The sequence below is a fragment of the Chrysochloris asiatica genome, unplaced genomic scaffold, assembly GCF_000296735.1.
Source record: "Chrysochloris asiatica unplaced genomic scaffold, ChrAsi1.0 scaffold00055, whole genome shotgun sequence".
Taxonomy (NCBI): Eukaryota; Metazoa; Chordata; class Mammalia; order Afrosoricida; family Chrysochloridae; genus Chrysochloris; species Chrysochloris asiatica.
The window spans coordinates 4,813,899-4,831,796 of NW_006408573.1; the positions used below are offsets into that span (position 1 = coordinate 4,813,899).

Consider the following 17,898-nt stretch of genomic DNA (forward strand, 5'->3'; position numbering starts at 1 on the left):
TCCACGCACATCCACGCACATCCACGGGGCTTTTACTGATACTGTAGTTGGAGAAGCACCTGCTGTATGCAGGGAGAGATGTTGTTGTTAAGTGCCATTGAGTCAGTTCCATCTCATAGAGACCTTGTATAGAGTTTCCAAGGAGCAGCTGGTGAGATTGAACCGGTGACCTTGCAGTCCAGTGCCTTAGCCCACAGCGCCACAGCAGGGAGAGATAGCAAACAGCAGATCTGTTACAGGTTCCAGTGTTTTGGTGATGTTGGCTGGAAACTCTCTCTCCTGGGTTCCTCTCCCTATTCCGTCATTTCTCCCTTTGCAGGACTCTCCCCCAACTAGACGAGGCACTTTGAAGGCAGAGGCTGTGGCTTTTTCATTCCTATATTTCTAATGCCCAAGAGAAGGTCTGCATCCAGGGAATGGGGTAGAAGATGACCAACAAATTTTAAATGAATGAATGAATGAAATGGTCTCAGTCTTCTAAGACTTGGTGCCGTGTCTTAAAGCAAGTGCGTACACACTCAGCAGTAATGAATGCAGTGAAGCTGTGGGTCACTGAAAACCTAAACAAGGCTAGGAACCTTGACAGGAGAGTTAGATGGCCCTGGGTTCCAATTCCTACCTGGGTGACTTGGACAACTCTCTGAGCCTCTGTGTCCTCATCTGTGAATGGAGGTAACAGCGTCCAACTCAGAGAGTTGTTGTGAGGAGTGAAGCCGAGATGCACGTACACCTGGGATATGGCCTTAGGAATGTCATTGTTATTTTTTATTAGCTTGAGAGTGATGGTGCGTGAAATGGGTGAGAGAGGCAACAAGGGCTCTAAAGGTCTGAGGAGGGGCTGGTTAGAAAGGACTTGGTGGGAAGTGGGCTGTAGTTGGAGTTAGCGCCTCGGGATGGAAGGGTCTAGATAGCTGAGGGGAATAAAAAACTATTCCGATCATATGTCTGAGGCTCATAGGTTTGCTGGAGGGTGAGTCAGAAGAGGTGCGGGAGAGTCAAGTTGGAGCTGGGCTGTAGGAGCCTTGAATGCCAGAGTAAGAAAGGGGTGAGTCTCTGTTGCTGGCTAGGATGTCCATGTATTGGGGGAAGCAATACAGCCCTATCCCAGAGTGAGAAGCACCTCCTTTCTGGGGGCTCCTGGCTGTTCCCTGTGGATCAAATTTCCACCAGCAAATCTGAAGTGAGCCTAAGAGATGGGCAAGCAGACATGCAGGCAGTTATTCTGCCACTGTGGAAACAGCCCAGAAAGCCAGGTTCACATCCCAGCCCTGGTGCTCACTGTGTGCCTTTGGGCACTGCACAACCCCTCTTTGAGCCTGAGTTCCCTGAGATACCCTCTGTGATGCCCTAGCTCAGCGTAGCCCCAGAGCCAGGCCCTGCCAACCCTGTAATTTAACACACTTGGGTCTGTGTGCCTTTCTGGTGCCAGGAATAATGCGGCAACCTCTCCAAGTCCGGCTGTTCATGCTGGCCCAGACTGGAGGATGTTTTGAAATGATGAAGTTGCCAATAGTTTAGGCCCCCGGCTAATATTTTCTGAATGAATTACTGGGAAAGATCAGCCTGCCTAAACATCTTCCTTCCCCAAAGCTAGCTCCTCAGGTGCATGGGCCGAGGGGAAGCAACTCTCATGCAAGGTTTTGCTAAGAACCTTCTCACACCATGTGCTTTAGGAGGAAGCGTACCAAGTGATGGGGGGTCTCCAGGCTGTGGGCTCAGCCCTGGCATGAGACCTTAAGAAACACCTCTGTTACTTAGTCCATGTGAGGAGGTCCCTACGTTTGCTTTCCTGCTGATGTAGGTTGTTCTTTGCAAATGGCTGCTTCTGTTTGACATGCGTCCTGCTGACAGCTCTAAGCTGTGCATCATAGCAAGAGTTGAGGCTCGGACAGATGAGGTTTGAATCTGAGTCCTGCGTTCCCTGGAACTGTGGCCTCAGACAAGTTATTCATCTTTTCTTGTGCACTTTCTTGGCATAGTGGTTCTGTTATGGCACGGTGCATAGTATAAGAGTATAAGACTCAGTCCCAGATCTCAGAAAAGCAAGTTTATTGCCGGCGGACAGAGTGTCAGCTATTGCTTAAACCACTCTGACCCCGAGTACTTGTAAAAGTGAGCTATACATACAGGTTGGTTACATATAGGTGTATAAGCAGGTATTGTTAGCTGTGGGGTGAAAATGTTTCAGCTAAATACTCTTCAGTTATTCAATTTTGCAAGGTTTGGTTCAGCTTTGCGGTTTTCCTGTTATATGCACAGAGTGGCCAGGGGGATACATGCTGTTTTTTGTCTAAGGGGGCAAGGGGCTGGGCAGGAGGGCCCCAGGTCTGCTATATTTCCCCTCGTTGTGACTAGCTCAAATCTTTGAGCAAACTTCATCTTGTTGTAAGGGTTCATAATTCTGGGAGTGTATTAGGAGTTTGGCGGATTCTATCTGATTTTGGATAAATCTGACGAGGGAGTTACAGATGCAGGGGCCCAATAACAATGCTATGGATAAGATTAGCAGGGGCCCCGAGATTCCAGTTAGTAGAGAAGTGAGCCATGGGTTCCAGGAAAACCAGGACTGACACGAATTTTGTCATTTTACCTGTCCTGAACTCTGGGGATGGTAGGCATCTAAGTGATGCCTAAGGCTTTAGAAAGGTTGTATGAGATCTGAGAAACGCTGGTCCATTGTCTGAGCCAGTTGACAAGGGCAAGCCACATCTAGGAATGATTTCTTTAAGGAGTAATTTGACTACTTCCCAGCCTTTTCCAGAATGATGGGCAATGTCTCTGCCCATCCCGAAAAGGTACAAACTGCCACTAGAAAGTATTTCCAGTGTGACTGTAGCAAGCTGGTGCTCATCTGGTTTCTTCTGCATTTTGGGGAAGCTCAGCCCATCTGGCTGTTCCTCTGTGTCGTCATACAATTGCAGCACATCCTGGTTCCCCAGCCCCGAATCCACTGTACTGTGAAAGACAGGGTTATTAAACTTGACCCCTCTCAAGTACCAGGACCTCTGAGGGCTGAGGAGGTTGCGGCCATATTTTTCCAGGATGTTCAGAGCCGTGACAGGCTGTTGAGGTAGTTGCATGGCTTCCCAAAGGTGTTGTAGTGGACCAGGCATGCCACTCCTCCTGCTCAGTGCCAACTCGGCGGTCCATGGTGTCTCGCTCCTTCCTTTGGGTCCTGAGCAGCCCCTACCTTTGCTAGGATAGAATCGCTTCAAGAAACTTCAAAGCCATCATAACCTTCCTGTTCCGAGGTAACCGTGTTCTTGGGCCAGGGACTGAAGAGTGACTGTAACCTGAGTGACTAGGAGTGGCTATGCGGATCTGAAACTGACTGCAAAGCTGGGCCCCGGACAGGAGGGGTGGTGCTTAACCCAAGCTCACCTTGCACCTGATCCCGGTGGGTGACAGGGACTGGGCTGAGGATGAGGAGGAGCAGCGGGCCTTCCTGAAAGTTCGTGAGGAACTGGTGAGCACTCTGAGGAGGGATGCCAGGTAGACATTTTCCCTGGAGCATCTCTGGCCACTACTGACCCTGCCGCCAACTCCCCATTACTTACAGCTGGACGCTGCATGCCTGGTCCGCTACAACACCTTTGGGAAGGCATGCAACTACCTCAACAGCCTCTCCACAGCTCAGAATATATAAGAGGAGAAAAAGACAGAGTAAATAAAAATTGGTCTCATCTGGAGAGTGGTGTCAGAAGGCTTCCTGGAGGAGGAGGTCATATAAAAAGTTAGACAGTCTCTACCGCTGTGGAAGGCAAAGAGAGGTAAAGTTTTGAGCTCATGGAGGAAAGAGGATAAGAAGAATTGAAATCTGTCTAGGCAGAGATGGGGCATTGAAGACAGGCAGGGATTAAGGGAGACACTGAGCCCCGAGAAGACAGTTTCTAAGATTGGTTTGGAGAGACAGGTCTACTGTTGGCGGGGAGGGGGGGGGGACGACACCATTAGAGACCTAAAGCAAGAATAGTAATAATAGGAAACAGATGAAGACTTAATTGTGAGACAAAGTAAGAAGCCCATTAAAGACAAAAGAATCTAAGATGTAGGTCACAGGGGAGGGGGTCCCATATAGTCACCTGCCTGGCTGTATCTCTCTCAGGAACTTGGGTCCATCTTGGCTAAGGTGCTTCTGTAATCGCAGGCCAGGTCAGTTTCCTTGTGGGGAGGTGAGTCACTGTTAATGCCATACGACATGACCACAGAACTGCAAGTTCAGGCCCACTCAGACTCCATGGCTGTTGCCATGGAGCCGCACAGACCAGGTCCTCACAAGCAAGGTCTGGTTACACACACACACATGCAAGCGATCATGCACTCATTCTGACAAATGACGACAAGGAACATTTAAAATTTGTAATGACAGAACAGACAGATACAAAGAAGACAAAGTGGCCACAGTCAGATGGACCGAAGTCCCAGGTGAATTCCCGTTTGCATCCAAATGATGGAAATTTAGATTAACAGAAAAGAGTCTTTACTCACCAGGAACCAGGACAGTAACTTACTCTTCTGAGATGATCCTCTCCATGCGGATCAACCCAAGAGCAGAGGGAGGAGCCCTAGAACATCTCAGGTGGTGCCTCCTCTTCTGGGGGAGGGGAGGGGAAGTGGGGGGTCGGCCTCCCAGAGAAAGGCTGGTGAAGTTCATGTAAGAAAGGCTGGACTAAGATCTCGCTGGGGCCTCCAAGTAAACTATTACATAATTCACAATAGAACATTTAAGAAAAAAAAAAATGTTATGGTACCGTGCAGATTAAAAGACTCAGTCTGGGATCTCAGAAGAGCAAGGTTTATTGCCGGTGGACAGAGTGTCAGCTATTGCTTAAACCACTCTGACACCGAGTGCTTGTAAAAATGAGCTATATATACAGGTTGGTTACATATGGGTGCATAAGCAGGTGTTGTTGGCTGTGGGGTGAAAATGTTTCAGCTAAATGATCTTCTTGTTACTCAATTTTGCAATTTTGTTTCAGCTTTGCAGTTTTCCTGTTTTATACACAGAGTGCAGGGGGATGCATGCTTTTTTTTTGTCTAAGGGGGCAAGGGACAGGGCAAGAGGGTCCCAGGTCTGCTACAAGTGCTCAAAACAGTGTTTAGCACATAGTAGGGGCTCAGTAAATGTAGTTGTTACTATTATTGTTGGTACTCAATAATACTGGTAACAAGGCAGACTCAGGAGTGGGGTGGGGGGTCCTGATTTTGGAGGGAGCAGAATTTATTCTAAGAGAAGATTGATGAAGGCCAGGGCTCTAGTGTACTAGAAAGAGCATTGTGTCAGGGGTCAGGCGCTCCATATTCTGTCAGCTACCCACTCCAAGAGAGAAAGATGAGACTGTCTGACCCCGTGAAGCTTTACAGTCTCAGAAACACAAGAAGCGGTTCTACTCTGTTCTGTCTCTTTGAGCTGGAATAGACTGTATGGCAATAGGTAGGTAACTTATCTCAGTGGCACGATTGTCATCTTCTACTCAAGAGGTCTGGGTTCAGTTCCTACAAGTTACATCTGTCAGTAGAGACTTGCATGTTGCTCTGGTGCTAAACACGTCTCAGCAGAGCTTCAGACTAAGAAGGACTAGGAAGAAAGGCCTGGTGATCTACATCCAAAAATCAGTCAGTGAGACCCTGTGGATGACTGCAGACTGATCCCATTGTGCATGGAGCGAGGGGCTGACTGGATGGCAGTTTGTAACAAGGAGGCCTGGTGACACAGTGGTTAAATGCTCAACTGCTAACGGAAAGATGGAGGTTCAAACCCACCAGTCACTTAGTGGGAGAAACATGTGGCAATCCGCTTCCGTAAAGAAGCCTTGGAGACCCCTTGGGGCAGTTCTACTCTGTCCTGTTTATAATGCACTGGGCTGCAAAGTCGATTTGAACCACAAGGTCGGCAGTTCAAGCTCAGCAGCCGCTCTTCGTAACTGACTCGACAGCGCTTAACAACAACAACTTTGTCTCCCAGTAGTTTCCTCCTAGAAAATGGGGGTTAACATTCCTGCATGGGAGACAATGAGGGTTCCTGAGACCTGGAGCTCTGGAACTCTCTTAGCTGCAGTAACTCAGGTGGCTGGGGCAGAGCTCCCAAATACAGGGCCCTCACATCTGGTCTGGCTGCAGGGCCGTCTGCACCCAGAACATTCCAAATCTGACACCAACTGCACAGGAGCCAGTCAGCTGGCGTGAGGTCCTGCTGACTGGTTTGCTGACCATTTCACAGAAATGAGGCTGCCAGCTCTGAGCTGAGACCTTCTTCTGGATCACTAGCATGGTTTGGCCCATTGCTCCCAGCTGGCCAAAAGGATCCAGAAAGGCTGTTTCCAACAAGTTGGGGTTAATAGGGATAAATGTTACATCCTGCCCTGAGGTCTCAAACCCAACTGCTTAACTAAGGATTAGCCACAGCAAACGTGGAGAAAGGCCCCATTCTCCATGAGCTGTAGCCTCATGTGAGTCACCACTGGGATCCATTTTAACCCAAAACATTGACTAAAAGTCTGTAATGCGGTGATGGTGTGCCTTGGTGTCAGTCCCAACTCATAGAGATCCTGGATCCTGGATAGGGTTTCTGAAGCTGAAAATCTTTCTCCTTTGGAATAGCTAATACATTCGAACTGCTAACATCTTGAATAGCAGCCCATCTAATAGCTCATTGTGCTACTGGGGATCCTTAATATCTGTCATATGCTCGTAATACAGACATGTTCAAGGTCTGTTGTTGTTGTTAAGTGCTATAGAGTTTGTTCCGACTGACAGTGACCCTGTATAGGGTTCTGAGGAGTGGCTGGTGGGTTTGAACTGCCGATCTCGTGGTTAGTAGTCTGGTGCTTATTCTACAGCACCACACCAGATATTCTAAAAGTTCGTGCTATTTTAGGTTTTATTACTGGAGCTATTGGACTTCTGATGTGGCATGTAGGTGCAGGAGAAAAATAAGACTTTTTACTCCTGGAAAGATTTTCAGCCTCTGAAACCCTATCCAAGGTCGCTATGAATCCAGATGGACTCTAAGGCATACCACCACCACTACCACATGGCATATCCTAAATGAGGGAGGTGAGGTCCCTCTATGAGTCCTGAGTGTCCCAAACACTTTCTCATTTATTTCCCTGAAAGAGACCAGGCTGGAGAGTTATGAAACCAAAGTCTTCTAAGACTATAAGGAAACTCCCAACTTCATTTCATTAATAAAATCAAGTCAGACCCTCCAGCTGATGGCAGAAGGGAAGTTGTGACAAGAGGAGGCAGGGACCCAGCTCTCATTCTCCAGCACCCAGTGGCCATTGCCTTCCTTAGGAAGCTGCATTGAATCTGTTGGAGGTCTGGGACTGTTTCTTGTGTGGACTGTTACGGGGGCCATAGCTCAAACCCAGCGTCAACTGGGCCCAAGGCAAAGGTGAGGGAGCGACCCCTAGTGGTCAAAGACACTAGCTCTCAGGTTTTGTGTGGAAGCCCCCACTTGAAACCCGGAATTTCTGCTTCTGGCTGGTCTCATGGAAATGACCAGATGTATGTAAGACCTGAGGTTCCAGGACTCTGAGGCAGTGGACCCCTACTTTGTGGTGAGGGAGCTTGATGTCCATGTGGAGGAGTTGTTGGTCCCTGTTGAGGGATGTGGCTTTAGTGGAGGTGTCTCACGTCAGCTGAGGCTCTTGTGCCAGCATTACCCCCAGCAGCTGGGGGACTACGTCCTACATTCCTGAAGGAGGACCAATGGGATGACTGTGGCCTAGGGCGTCTCTACTGGGCTCTGGCAGTGATTGGCACTCTGGTATGAATATGGGTGAGGGTAATGGGGAGTCGCCAGCCCACTTGGCACATGAAGAGACGGTGGCTCCTAGTCCTTCTTCGCTGGAGAGGCTCCGGCATGTGTTCTTTGCAGCTGGCCACATGGCAGTCTTGAGGTTCCCAGTTTACAAAGGTGCTTCCCATCTGTCCCATGTTTGATGACAGGACAGCCACTCACCTGTTTCCAGAGCATCTGTTAAGTGCCGGACACTTCACCTCCCTGTTTTTATTCATTGCTGCACGCCAGTGCTTTCTCTGTTGAGTGTTTGGCTGTTACCCAGTGTCTCCATGGGAGAATGACCTGGTGATCTGCTCCTTTGAAGATTGTTGTCATTGTTGTTAAGTGCCGTGGAGTCGATTCCAACCCATAGCGACCCTGAACAGGGTTTCTGAGGCTATAAATCTTTACGGGAGCAGAAAGCCTCATCCTTCTCCCACGGAGCAGCTGGTAGTTTCAAACTGCTGACCTTAAGATTCGCAGCCCGATTCGTAACCACTACGCTACCAGAGCCCTGTGGGGCAGTTCTACTCTGTCATGTGGGAGCTCTGTGAGTCAAAAATCTGACAGCGATGCTCATGGAGGTGCCTTTGCCCAAGGGTATGTAGGCAACGGTAGCAGGACCTTAGATCTAGGCTGCTCTGGGCCTGGGCTTTAGAAAGTCCTGATCCAGCCACTGATGGTGTTGTAGGATAAGCACTGGACTACTAGCCACAAGGTCAGCAGTTCAAACTCAGCAGCTACCCGATGGGGGAAAGACTAGGTTTTCTGTTCCTATAAATCCTATACAGGGTCACTGTGAGTCAGAATCCACTTGATAGCAATGGGTTTTTGTTTTATGTTTTTGACACTGACCACACACACAAAAAAACAAAAACAAAAACAAAAAAACCCTCCCCCCGGGACCAGGCATCCTGGGGACCAGGAGGGCCCGTACGTGCCCCCTACCATCGTGCTCCAGGTTCCTGATAGATTCTGGATTCCCTGTGTGGGCCTCTTGCTTGTTCGTTTCCTCAGTGTGGACTGAGCTGTGGGTATGCACCCCAGATCCAAGGGGAGACCAGAGCCCCCTTGTCACACAGCAGGAACTGTGGACAGCTTATATTGCAGATGAGGAGTGGTTGTAGGGACAAAGACCTCTCCTATGGCTGAATGGAGCTGAGAGAAGAGGAGGGAGAGGCCACCACACCACAGAGCTGAGGATTCCCAATTTGAACTTTACGCTAGAACTTCTGCAACATTTACCTGTCAAGGTGGGAAGATACATGTGTTTGAATTAGCAACTGGTGGCTTGATTTTTCGTCTTGTCACCATCTCTAGACTGGGGTTGGGAAGGGCTGCCTGAGGCTTTTGTCCCAGCCTACATGCTGTTTGCACAGGCCTGCTTGGGGGACCCTGTTTCCTGCTTGGAACCTTATACCCTCTCTTGTATACTACTGTCTGATATGCCATTGGGGCTTTCTCGGGGGCAAATCTGCCCACCGAGGCATTTGCCAGGTTGGTCTCAGGGCTCTGGTAAAAGTCTTTGATAGTCCTCAGCTGAACTGAGGGCACTGAGGGAAAAGTGTTGTGAATTTCTGCTTCTTGTTTATATTATGGTGGGACCAGAATTCCTTATGGACTTTTACCCGCAGTAACCCGGGAAGTTGGTTGAGGGAGGTCTCAGGGGATCTCTCCTTTCTGCACCCCCTCCCAGGTCACACTCCGCAACACTGCTGGTTTTAGGTCTGTGCTATTGTTTGGTTCCGTTAAGTCAATTTCAGTTTTCAGTGACCCCATGTGCCAGAGTATAACTGCCCCATAGGGCTTTCTCCACCAACCTTTACAGGAGTGGATCACCAGCCCTGTCTCCTGCAGAGCTCCTGGTGGGTTCAAACTACCAACCTTTTCATCAGCAGCTGGGCACTTCACCATTGTTTCACCAGAGCCCCTTTTAGGCTTATAGCCAATTGCAGACCATCTGCACCACCAGTTGAGTTCAGAAGCCCCTAAAGTCCCGTCTGACTCCTCAGCCCTGCCTTCCTCTGTATCCTCAGCTAAGGAGGCTGAGTCTTCGTAGATGGAGACACGGCCATTGGGCAGGTCTCTGTGTTTCATTTGCACTCAGCCATTTCAGATCCTTGAGTCTTCTTGATCCATTTCACCCTCAGCTTTGGTGGCGCGTCTCTGAAACACGATCACAGGGCAGACATGTGCAGACAGACCCACCTCCACTTCTCTCCCCGAGGGGGACACTCCCTGCCAACTTGTTGCCTTCCACCAGAGGGAGGGGCAGACCAGGCGATGACCAAACTGGACAACTCACTGACTTGTTGGCAGTGCCACTCAGAGGTTGTGAGTTGAGAAAATTGGCCAAGATGAGACACCTAGTTAATTGGTTGATGTTGCTGTTCATTGGCCATGTAGAAATAGCATCTACTCACCAGAGGCAAACCTCGGTGCCAAGGTCTGTGCCGCGACTCCTGTTTTTTTTCATTCCCATAGTCCCTTGGGCTATGATAACAATATGATCTCTTATGAAGACTTTGGTCTTCAGGCTTGTTAACTGTTGAAAGCATCTACTTCTCCTCTCCCTGGTCCCAGGCCCTCAAGGGTGAGTATCAGTGAGAGGCAAAATGGAAGTCAGAGAGATTCAGGCTTGCAGCCAAGCTCCATAGTTACTAAGCTTGGCCAATCAAATTGACCTTTCCAAGCCTCAGTTTCCTCATCTGTAAAATAGAGCTGTTGTTATTAGTTAATTGATGCAGATTCATGGTGACCATATAAATAAGAGAATAAAAATGGTGCCCGGTCCTGCATTTTCTTCACGATTGTTGGCATGTTTGAGCCCAGGGTTGTATCTGTTGTGTAGTGCCTTCTAACCTTGGGGGCTCATCATCCAACACTATATCAGAAAATATTCTGTTATGATGTATAATACGCTTGTTGTTATTGTTAGGTGCCATCAAGTCGGCACCGACTCATAGCGACCTTATGCACAGCAGAACGAAACAATGTCCGATCCTGGGCCAACCTCACTACTGTTGCCACACTTAAGTCCATCGATGCTGCCACCTGGCCAAACCATCTTGTTGGGGATCTTCCTCTTTTTCTCTGACCCTCCATCTTACCAAGCATGATATCCTTCTCTAGCGACTGTTCCCTCCTGACAATATGTCCAAAGTATGAGAGACAAAGTTTGGCCATCTTGGCCTCTAAGGAGCATTCTGGCTGCACTTCTTCCAAAACAGATCTATTGGTTCTTTTGGCAGTCCAGGGCACTTTCAGTATTCTCTTCCAACACCATAACTCAAAGGCATCAATTCTTCTATGATCTTCCTTATTCACTGTCCAGCTTTCGCATGCATATGAGGTTATTGAAAATACCATGGCTTGGGTCAGGCGCACCTTAGTCCTCAAGCTGACATCTTTGCTCTTCAACACTTTAAAAAGTTCCTGTGCAACAGATTTGCCTAATGCAATACGTCGTCTGATCTCTTGACTGCTGCTTTCGTGAGTGTTGATAGTTGATCCAAGAAGAATGAAGTCCTTGACAACTTCAGTCTTTTCTCTGTTAGTAAGAATGTTGTTTATTGGTCCAGTGGTGAGGATTTTTGTTTTTTTGACATTGAGATGTAATCCATATCGAAGGCTGGGCTCTTTGATCTTTATCAGTAAATGTTTTAAACCCTCTTCAGTTTCAGCAAGCAAGGTTGTATCATCTGCATATCGCAGGTTGTTAATGAGTCTTCCTCCAATCCTGATGCCACGTTTTTCATCATAGAACCCAGCTTCTCGTATTATTTGCTCAGCATACAGGTTGAATAAGTATGGTGAAAGAATACAACCTTGTTGCACACCTTTCTTAATATGCTTATCATTGGCTAATCTTCAGAAGTGATCGCTGGGCATTTCTTCTTGATCTGTTAGTCTGGAAGCTCTGTTGAAACTCCTCCACCATGGGTATTTGGAATACTAGTGGCATAGCTTCCAGCCTCACAGCAACATGCAAGTCACTATAGTATGACAGACTGACAGACAGGTGGTAGAAAATAGGATTAGTGATAATTGTCTCTCATGGATGGATTTAAATGAGCAATTATGTAAAACTTAATGTTGTTGGTAAGTGCTGTTGAAAGCTGTATAGATCTTTGCAGGAGCAGAAAGCTTATCTTTCTCCCAAAACTTAGAATTGTTGTTGTTAAGTACCGTGGAGTTGGTTTCGACTCATAGTGACCCTACATAGGGTTTCCGAGGCTATAAAGCTTTACGGGAGTAGACTGCCTCATCTTTCTCCCGCGGAACTGCTGGTAGTTTCAAACTGCCGACTGTGAGGTAAGCAGCCTGATTCATAACGACTACATTAGTAGGACTTGCCATATACCAGGCGTTCTTTCACTAACCCCACTATCAGCACTACCACTACCAGCATCAATGTGGATAGACATGGGTTTGGGTGTTAGACCAATCCTCTTTGTGTAGAAGATCCAGAAGAAAAGAGATTGAAAGCAAGAAATGAGAGGTGGAGAGAAAGGTTGGCTTATGGTCATTTCAAAGAAGTCCCACCTGGAGTCAGGGATTGTGCCAGAGTGTGGCCAACAGATGGGTGGCTTGACTGCTCTAGAGCTTCAGTCCCAGAATTCCCTATGCCTTGCCCCTCCCCTCCCCATCTCCATCTCAAGCAGACCCGTGTCCTTCACCTCGAGAGGAATGGTTTCCAGTGTGCAGGATGTGTTGGGAATGGTTGGGGGCTTTAGAATCAGGCTAAATGTGGGCTTAAATCCTAGATCCATCACTAAGCAGCTGTGAGAGCTTGGTCAAGTCACTTCATTTCTCCAAACCTCAGATTCCTCCTCTGAAAAATGCATAGGCCCAGACGGTTCCTGGTACAGGAAATCACAGATGTTTGGTGCCCAGTGCCCTGCTAGACACAGAAGAGGAGCTCCCTTCCAGTAGTTTCTTTCCACCTCTCCACCCCACCAGCTTTTCTCCAGCTGACGAAGGAAAGGGCCTTGGCATATAGGGCCATCACTGCCTGTTTTGTCCCCATGTCCTGGGCTCTCTAAGGAGAGTCCTGGGAAGAAATTGGAAATTGACAGTCTGAGTTGCTGGCTGACTGTGACCTGCTGACTTGGAGCCTGAGTTTCTGTATCTTTAAAATGGGCAAAATGAGCACTGCCGTATCTTAGGGTTGTTGTGAGGACTGAGTGAGACCTTACATGAACCAGTAAGTGTGAACTTCTGAGATTTATTGTCACTGTTAATGATTTGATCATTTAGTGTGATCCTGGGCTCTGCATTTTCCTGATGTGGGCTGGTCAGATACGGCTTAGTCTCCAAGGCTGATGATGCGAGGTATTTGGATATGACCTGGCCCCTCCCCGCTGTGTCAGGAAAGGGAGTTGGTAGTCATGTTTGCAGCCTGGGCCTCTGTGACCTGCATCCCAATGAGTCACCTGGAAGCATCAGAGCCTGCTACACTTGCCCCAGGCTGCCAGGCAGAGTGAGAATTGTCTCTGAAACTTGGGCATGTCTAATTCAACAGGGAATTCTCCCAGGAGTGAGTTGCTTCCACCTTTTACCTGAGAGTCATCTGTGATGGTCTGGGTGAACATCTTCCCTCATCAGAAACTTGACCTGAGGTTCCTTTGCCCTCAGCCTTCTTTCTGTACCTGATGTGTTTGATGGGTCAGAAGACCTGCATGCGAATCCTGCTCTCTCTCTTCTTAGCAATGCAAACACTAGCAATTAAACGCACCTCTCTGCCCCTTGGTTCCTGCCAGAGGCATATAGCTATTTCAGCATATTATTTCATAATATTACAATCTGTTGTGAGACTTAAGACCAGGGAGACAATGTTTGAGAAATCTCATGGGGCTTTAAAATAAACTGTTAAGCACTAGACCGCTAGCCAAAAGGTTGGCAGTTCAAACCCACCCAGAAGCACCTTTGAAGACAAGGCAGGCAGTCTGCTCTGAAAGACCTTGGAAACTCCATGAAGAAAGAGTTTTACTCTGTACGCATGGGGTTGCTATGAGTTGAAATCCACTCGATGGGATCCAACAATGACAAATGTAGAAACTCGATCAGACATAATTTTGGGCGCTTGTCTTCCTCTCTTGTCTCAATTTTTACACCTGTAAAAGCACAGTTTGGATTAGATTAGCCTTCCCCAGAATGATCTTCCATTAGAGAAAAGGTCTGTGTTTAATACAGTTGGTAAATAAGATTGCAGTTTTCCTCAGAGTTTTACAACTTGTGACTGTACTGAGAATCCTGTAGGAAACAAACCTATGTAGCTTTAGTCACTGAATTTTAATCACTGAATTTCATTATTATGCTAATGACTCTGATTATTACTACTGTTACTGCAACGATTACTGTAATTATTAGTATTAATTGTTCTTCATGTCTCCTCTTTACCTAGCACAAAACATCCCTGGGAAAGCTGAGTAGATGGGTGAGGGTCCTCACTGCCCTCACAGACTCTCATCCAGGTGCTCTGAGTAGGGTGGAGATGGTGACATCCTGCCTCTGTGTTCTTAGGTGCCTTCCTGATCCCTTACACGCTGTTCCTGATCATTGCTGGGATGCCTCTCTTCTACATGGAGTTGGCTCTGGGCCAGTACAACCGGGAGGGGGCAGCCACAGTGTGGAAGATCTGCCCATTCTTCAAAGGTAAACAACGGGTCTGGGGAGGTAAGGTTGGCTCTTGGGGCCCCTGGAGAATCGACTCCCAAGGGTGGAGTTAAAGCCAACCATCTCTCTTGTAGGATTCACAGGGACTTGACTAGGGTAAGTGGCCACTACGCACAAGTGGGCTTAGGAAGTCTGGAAACCTGGGTCCCAGCAGCTTGGTGGCCGGAAAGAATTTGTGTTTCAGTATGGGAAATACTTCTAGAAGTGTCTGAAGTACACAGCATGCACGCCACTACCCTCTCTTCTTACTCCTGTGGCAGACATAATGAGTTGATTGTGGATTCTTTCCTGCTTCACCAGAAATTTGCCTCATAACCCTTAATACAACAGCCACCGTAAATCAATTGCAGTTGGGGCGTAGATGAAACATCTTTGGCCATCTTTGTACGAGAGTTTGTGGAAAAATTGACTTATTTTTCAATTCCATTTTTTTCTGGGGACTTTTTTTTAAAGCCCCTTGTATTTAGGACTTAGAGCACAACTGGAGAAAGTAGCCCTAAGAGGGGTCGCTGTGAGTCAGAACTGACCCACCACCACCAACAGCAGCAGAGTAAAAGTTGGTGTTTCTCAAGCACTGGTGACTCCGGGATGGCATGCTAGGATCAGCAATGGATTGCAAGCCACAAGGTTGGCGGTTCAAACCCACTAGCTGCTCCTTGGAAATCCTATGCAGGGTTGCTATGAGTCAGAACCGACTCACCAGCACTTAACAACAACAACAACAACAGAGAACTGGGTCCAGGTGGCAACAAGGGCCAGTGTGACTCCCATGGGCCACTGTCCCGGTGGCGTGGATATCCTGAGCACCTCCCCTGTGCTCAGTCTTTCAGTGATCACAAGAGGCTTACGGAGTTTGTGTGTTAGGACTGTTTCGTTTAATTGCTAGAACACCATATCACACCGACTTGTGTTAGGCATCAGGCTGCTTACCACAGGGTTGATGGTTCAAACCTACTAGCTGTTCCTTAGGAGAACGATGAGGCTGTCTGCTCCCATAAAGATTTATAGTCTTAAAAACCCTATATAGGGTTGCTAAGGAGCTCTGGTAGCATAGTAGTTATGAATCTGGCTGCTAACCTCAAGGTCAGCTGTTGACGAAACTACCAATTGTCCTGCAGTAGAAAGATGAGACTTTCTGTTCCTGTAACGATTTACAGCTTCAGAAACCCTATTCAGGGTCACTATGATTCGGAACCGACTCCACAGCACACCACTGCCACCACCACCATGAGTCCTGATGTGGCACTGTGAGTTCATGCGCTGGACTGTAAAGTTGCTTTGAACCACAAGGTCGGACGTTCAAGCTCACCGGCTGCTCCTTGGAAACCCTATACAGGGTTGTAGGGGTCGGAACCGACTCGATGACACTTAGCAACAACAACAACATGAGTCACAATTGACTCGATGGCTATCTGTTTAGATATAAAAGGGAATTTATTGGCTTATGTTAAAGGCCAGGGGTCTCTGGTTGGCTTTGTTGTTGTTGTTAAGTTCCATCGACTCGGTTCCGACCCATAGCGACCTGGTATAGGGTTTCTGAGAAGCGACTGGTGAGCTTGAACCACCGACCTTGCAGTTCAAACAGCTTTGCTGTCTGGCACATTAGCTTAATCCAGTTGCTTGTATATTAGCACATCTGGGATCTTGCTCTCTCTGTAAGTCTCAAGTCTGGTACTGTCATCTCAAGGACTAGCAGAGACGGCTGTCCGTAGCTCCAGGCTTAAATCCTAACACGTCTAACAACAACCACAAACAAACATACACATCCTTACATTAGTAGCTTCAGTAATGGTCTCAGAGAAGACTTATTGGTTTGACTTGAATTGTATGTCCGTCCACAAACCACTTTGTGTAGCTGTGGGGAAGCAGCTGTTCTCTAGCCAGGCTCAGTCATGTGCCCATGGCCAAATCAGAAAAGTGGAAGATTTAGCCTCACCCAAACTTCCAAGAATACTTAAAGGTCATTCCTAAAGGAGTCCCTGGCTGGTACAAATACTTAACACACTGGGCTGCTAACTGAAAGGTTAGGGGTTCAAGTCCACCTGGATGAGCCTCAGAAGAGAGATCAATTTCCCAAAAAATAGTCATTGAAAAACCCTATGGAACACAGTTCTCCTCGGATACATATGGGGTTGCCTTGAGTCAGGATCTAGTCAATGGCCTTTGTGGTTTTTTAGGGGTTGACTAGTGCAGAGTTGCGGAGGCAGCTCCGGGACTGGGTTTCTCTGTCCCTTTGGCAGGAGTCGGCTATGCTGTGATCCTCATCGCACTCTACGTTGGCTTCTACTATAACGTCATCATTGCATGGTCACTCTACTACCTCTTCTCCTCCTTCACCTTCAACCTGCCCTGGACTGAATGTGGCCATGCCTGGAACAGCCCCAACTGCACTGACCCCAAGCTCCTCAATGGCTCCGTACTGGGCAACCACACGAAGTACTCCAAGTACAAGTTCACACCGGCAGCAGAGTTCTATGAGTAAGTCATTCAATGCTCATCCTGGGTATGTGAACGCTGAACCAGAAACTCAGGAAAACCGCAGAGAGGAGGGGGACATGCTGGTCATCCTTTGTCACATTTGCTGAGCAGCCACCAGAGTGTGACCCCAGCTTGAACGATTCTCAGATGTCAGCATTAAGCATGTACAGATAGGAGCTGGGGATAGGATCAGTGGCGGACAAGACAGATTGAAAAGTTTGTGTTCTGAGGCAGGAGGGTGGGAATCAGGATGGGGTCAGGATAGGGAGATGATTCATAAGCAAGCAGATGCAGAAACAAGAACGTTTTAGGAGGTATAATTGTCTTTCAGGAAAACGAAACAAAATTTGGGAAAATAACAGTGCTCATGTTGTTGAGTGTCATTGAGCAGATTTGAACTCATAGCAACCATATGTGATAGAGTCCAACTGCCACGTCAGGCATTCTTGACTGTGGTCTTTACTGAGGCAGATCTCTAGGCCTTTCTGGATGGGCTCAAACTGCCAAAGCTTCAGTTACAGCTGAGTGCTTAATCATTGTGCCACCAGGGCTTTTGGTAGAAACGGATTGTTGGGGTGTGTTTTAGTTACCTGTTGTGGCTGAGTGCTGCCGAGTCAGTTGTGACTTAACAGTCTGGTGCTTATCCTACATTGCCACACCAGGACTCCTCAGTTACCTTTGTTCCCTGTTGTTGTGAAGTGCTAGCAAGTCTGTTCCAACACATAGCGACCCTGTATAGGGTTTCTGAGGAGCAATTGGCAAGTTTTAGCCATCAACCTTGCAGTTCAAACTGACCCTGTGGTCCAGTGCTTGTCCAACAGTGCCACACCAGAACTCTAGTATGTCAATACTGACTCATAGCAATCCTATGCACCACAGAATGAAACACTGCCCAGTCCCTGGGTCAACCTAACCTTTCAATCGTTGCTAAACCTGAGCCCATCACTGCTGCCACT

General features: G+C 47.8%; 1 protein-coding gene across 1 annotated transcript in view; it reads left to right on the top strand.

Annotated features, from left to right (window-relative positions):
* Nucleotides 1-17,898, top strand: part of SLC6A2 (solute carrier family 6 (neurotransmitter transporter), member 2) — a 52,845-nt gene that overhangs the window by 2,999 nt on the left and 31,948 nt on the right. The window contains exons 3-4 of the mRNA XM_006863527.1: nucleotides 14,312-14,443; nucleotides 16,705-16,942. Coding sequence (XP_006863589.1) covers nucleotides 14,312-14,443; nucleotides 16,705-16,942 — 370 coding nt within the window. The remainder of the gene's footprint in view (nucleotides 1-14,311; nucleotides 14,444-16,704; nucleotides 16,943-17,898) is intronic.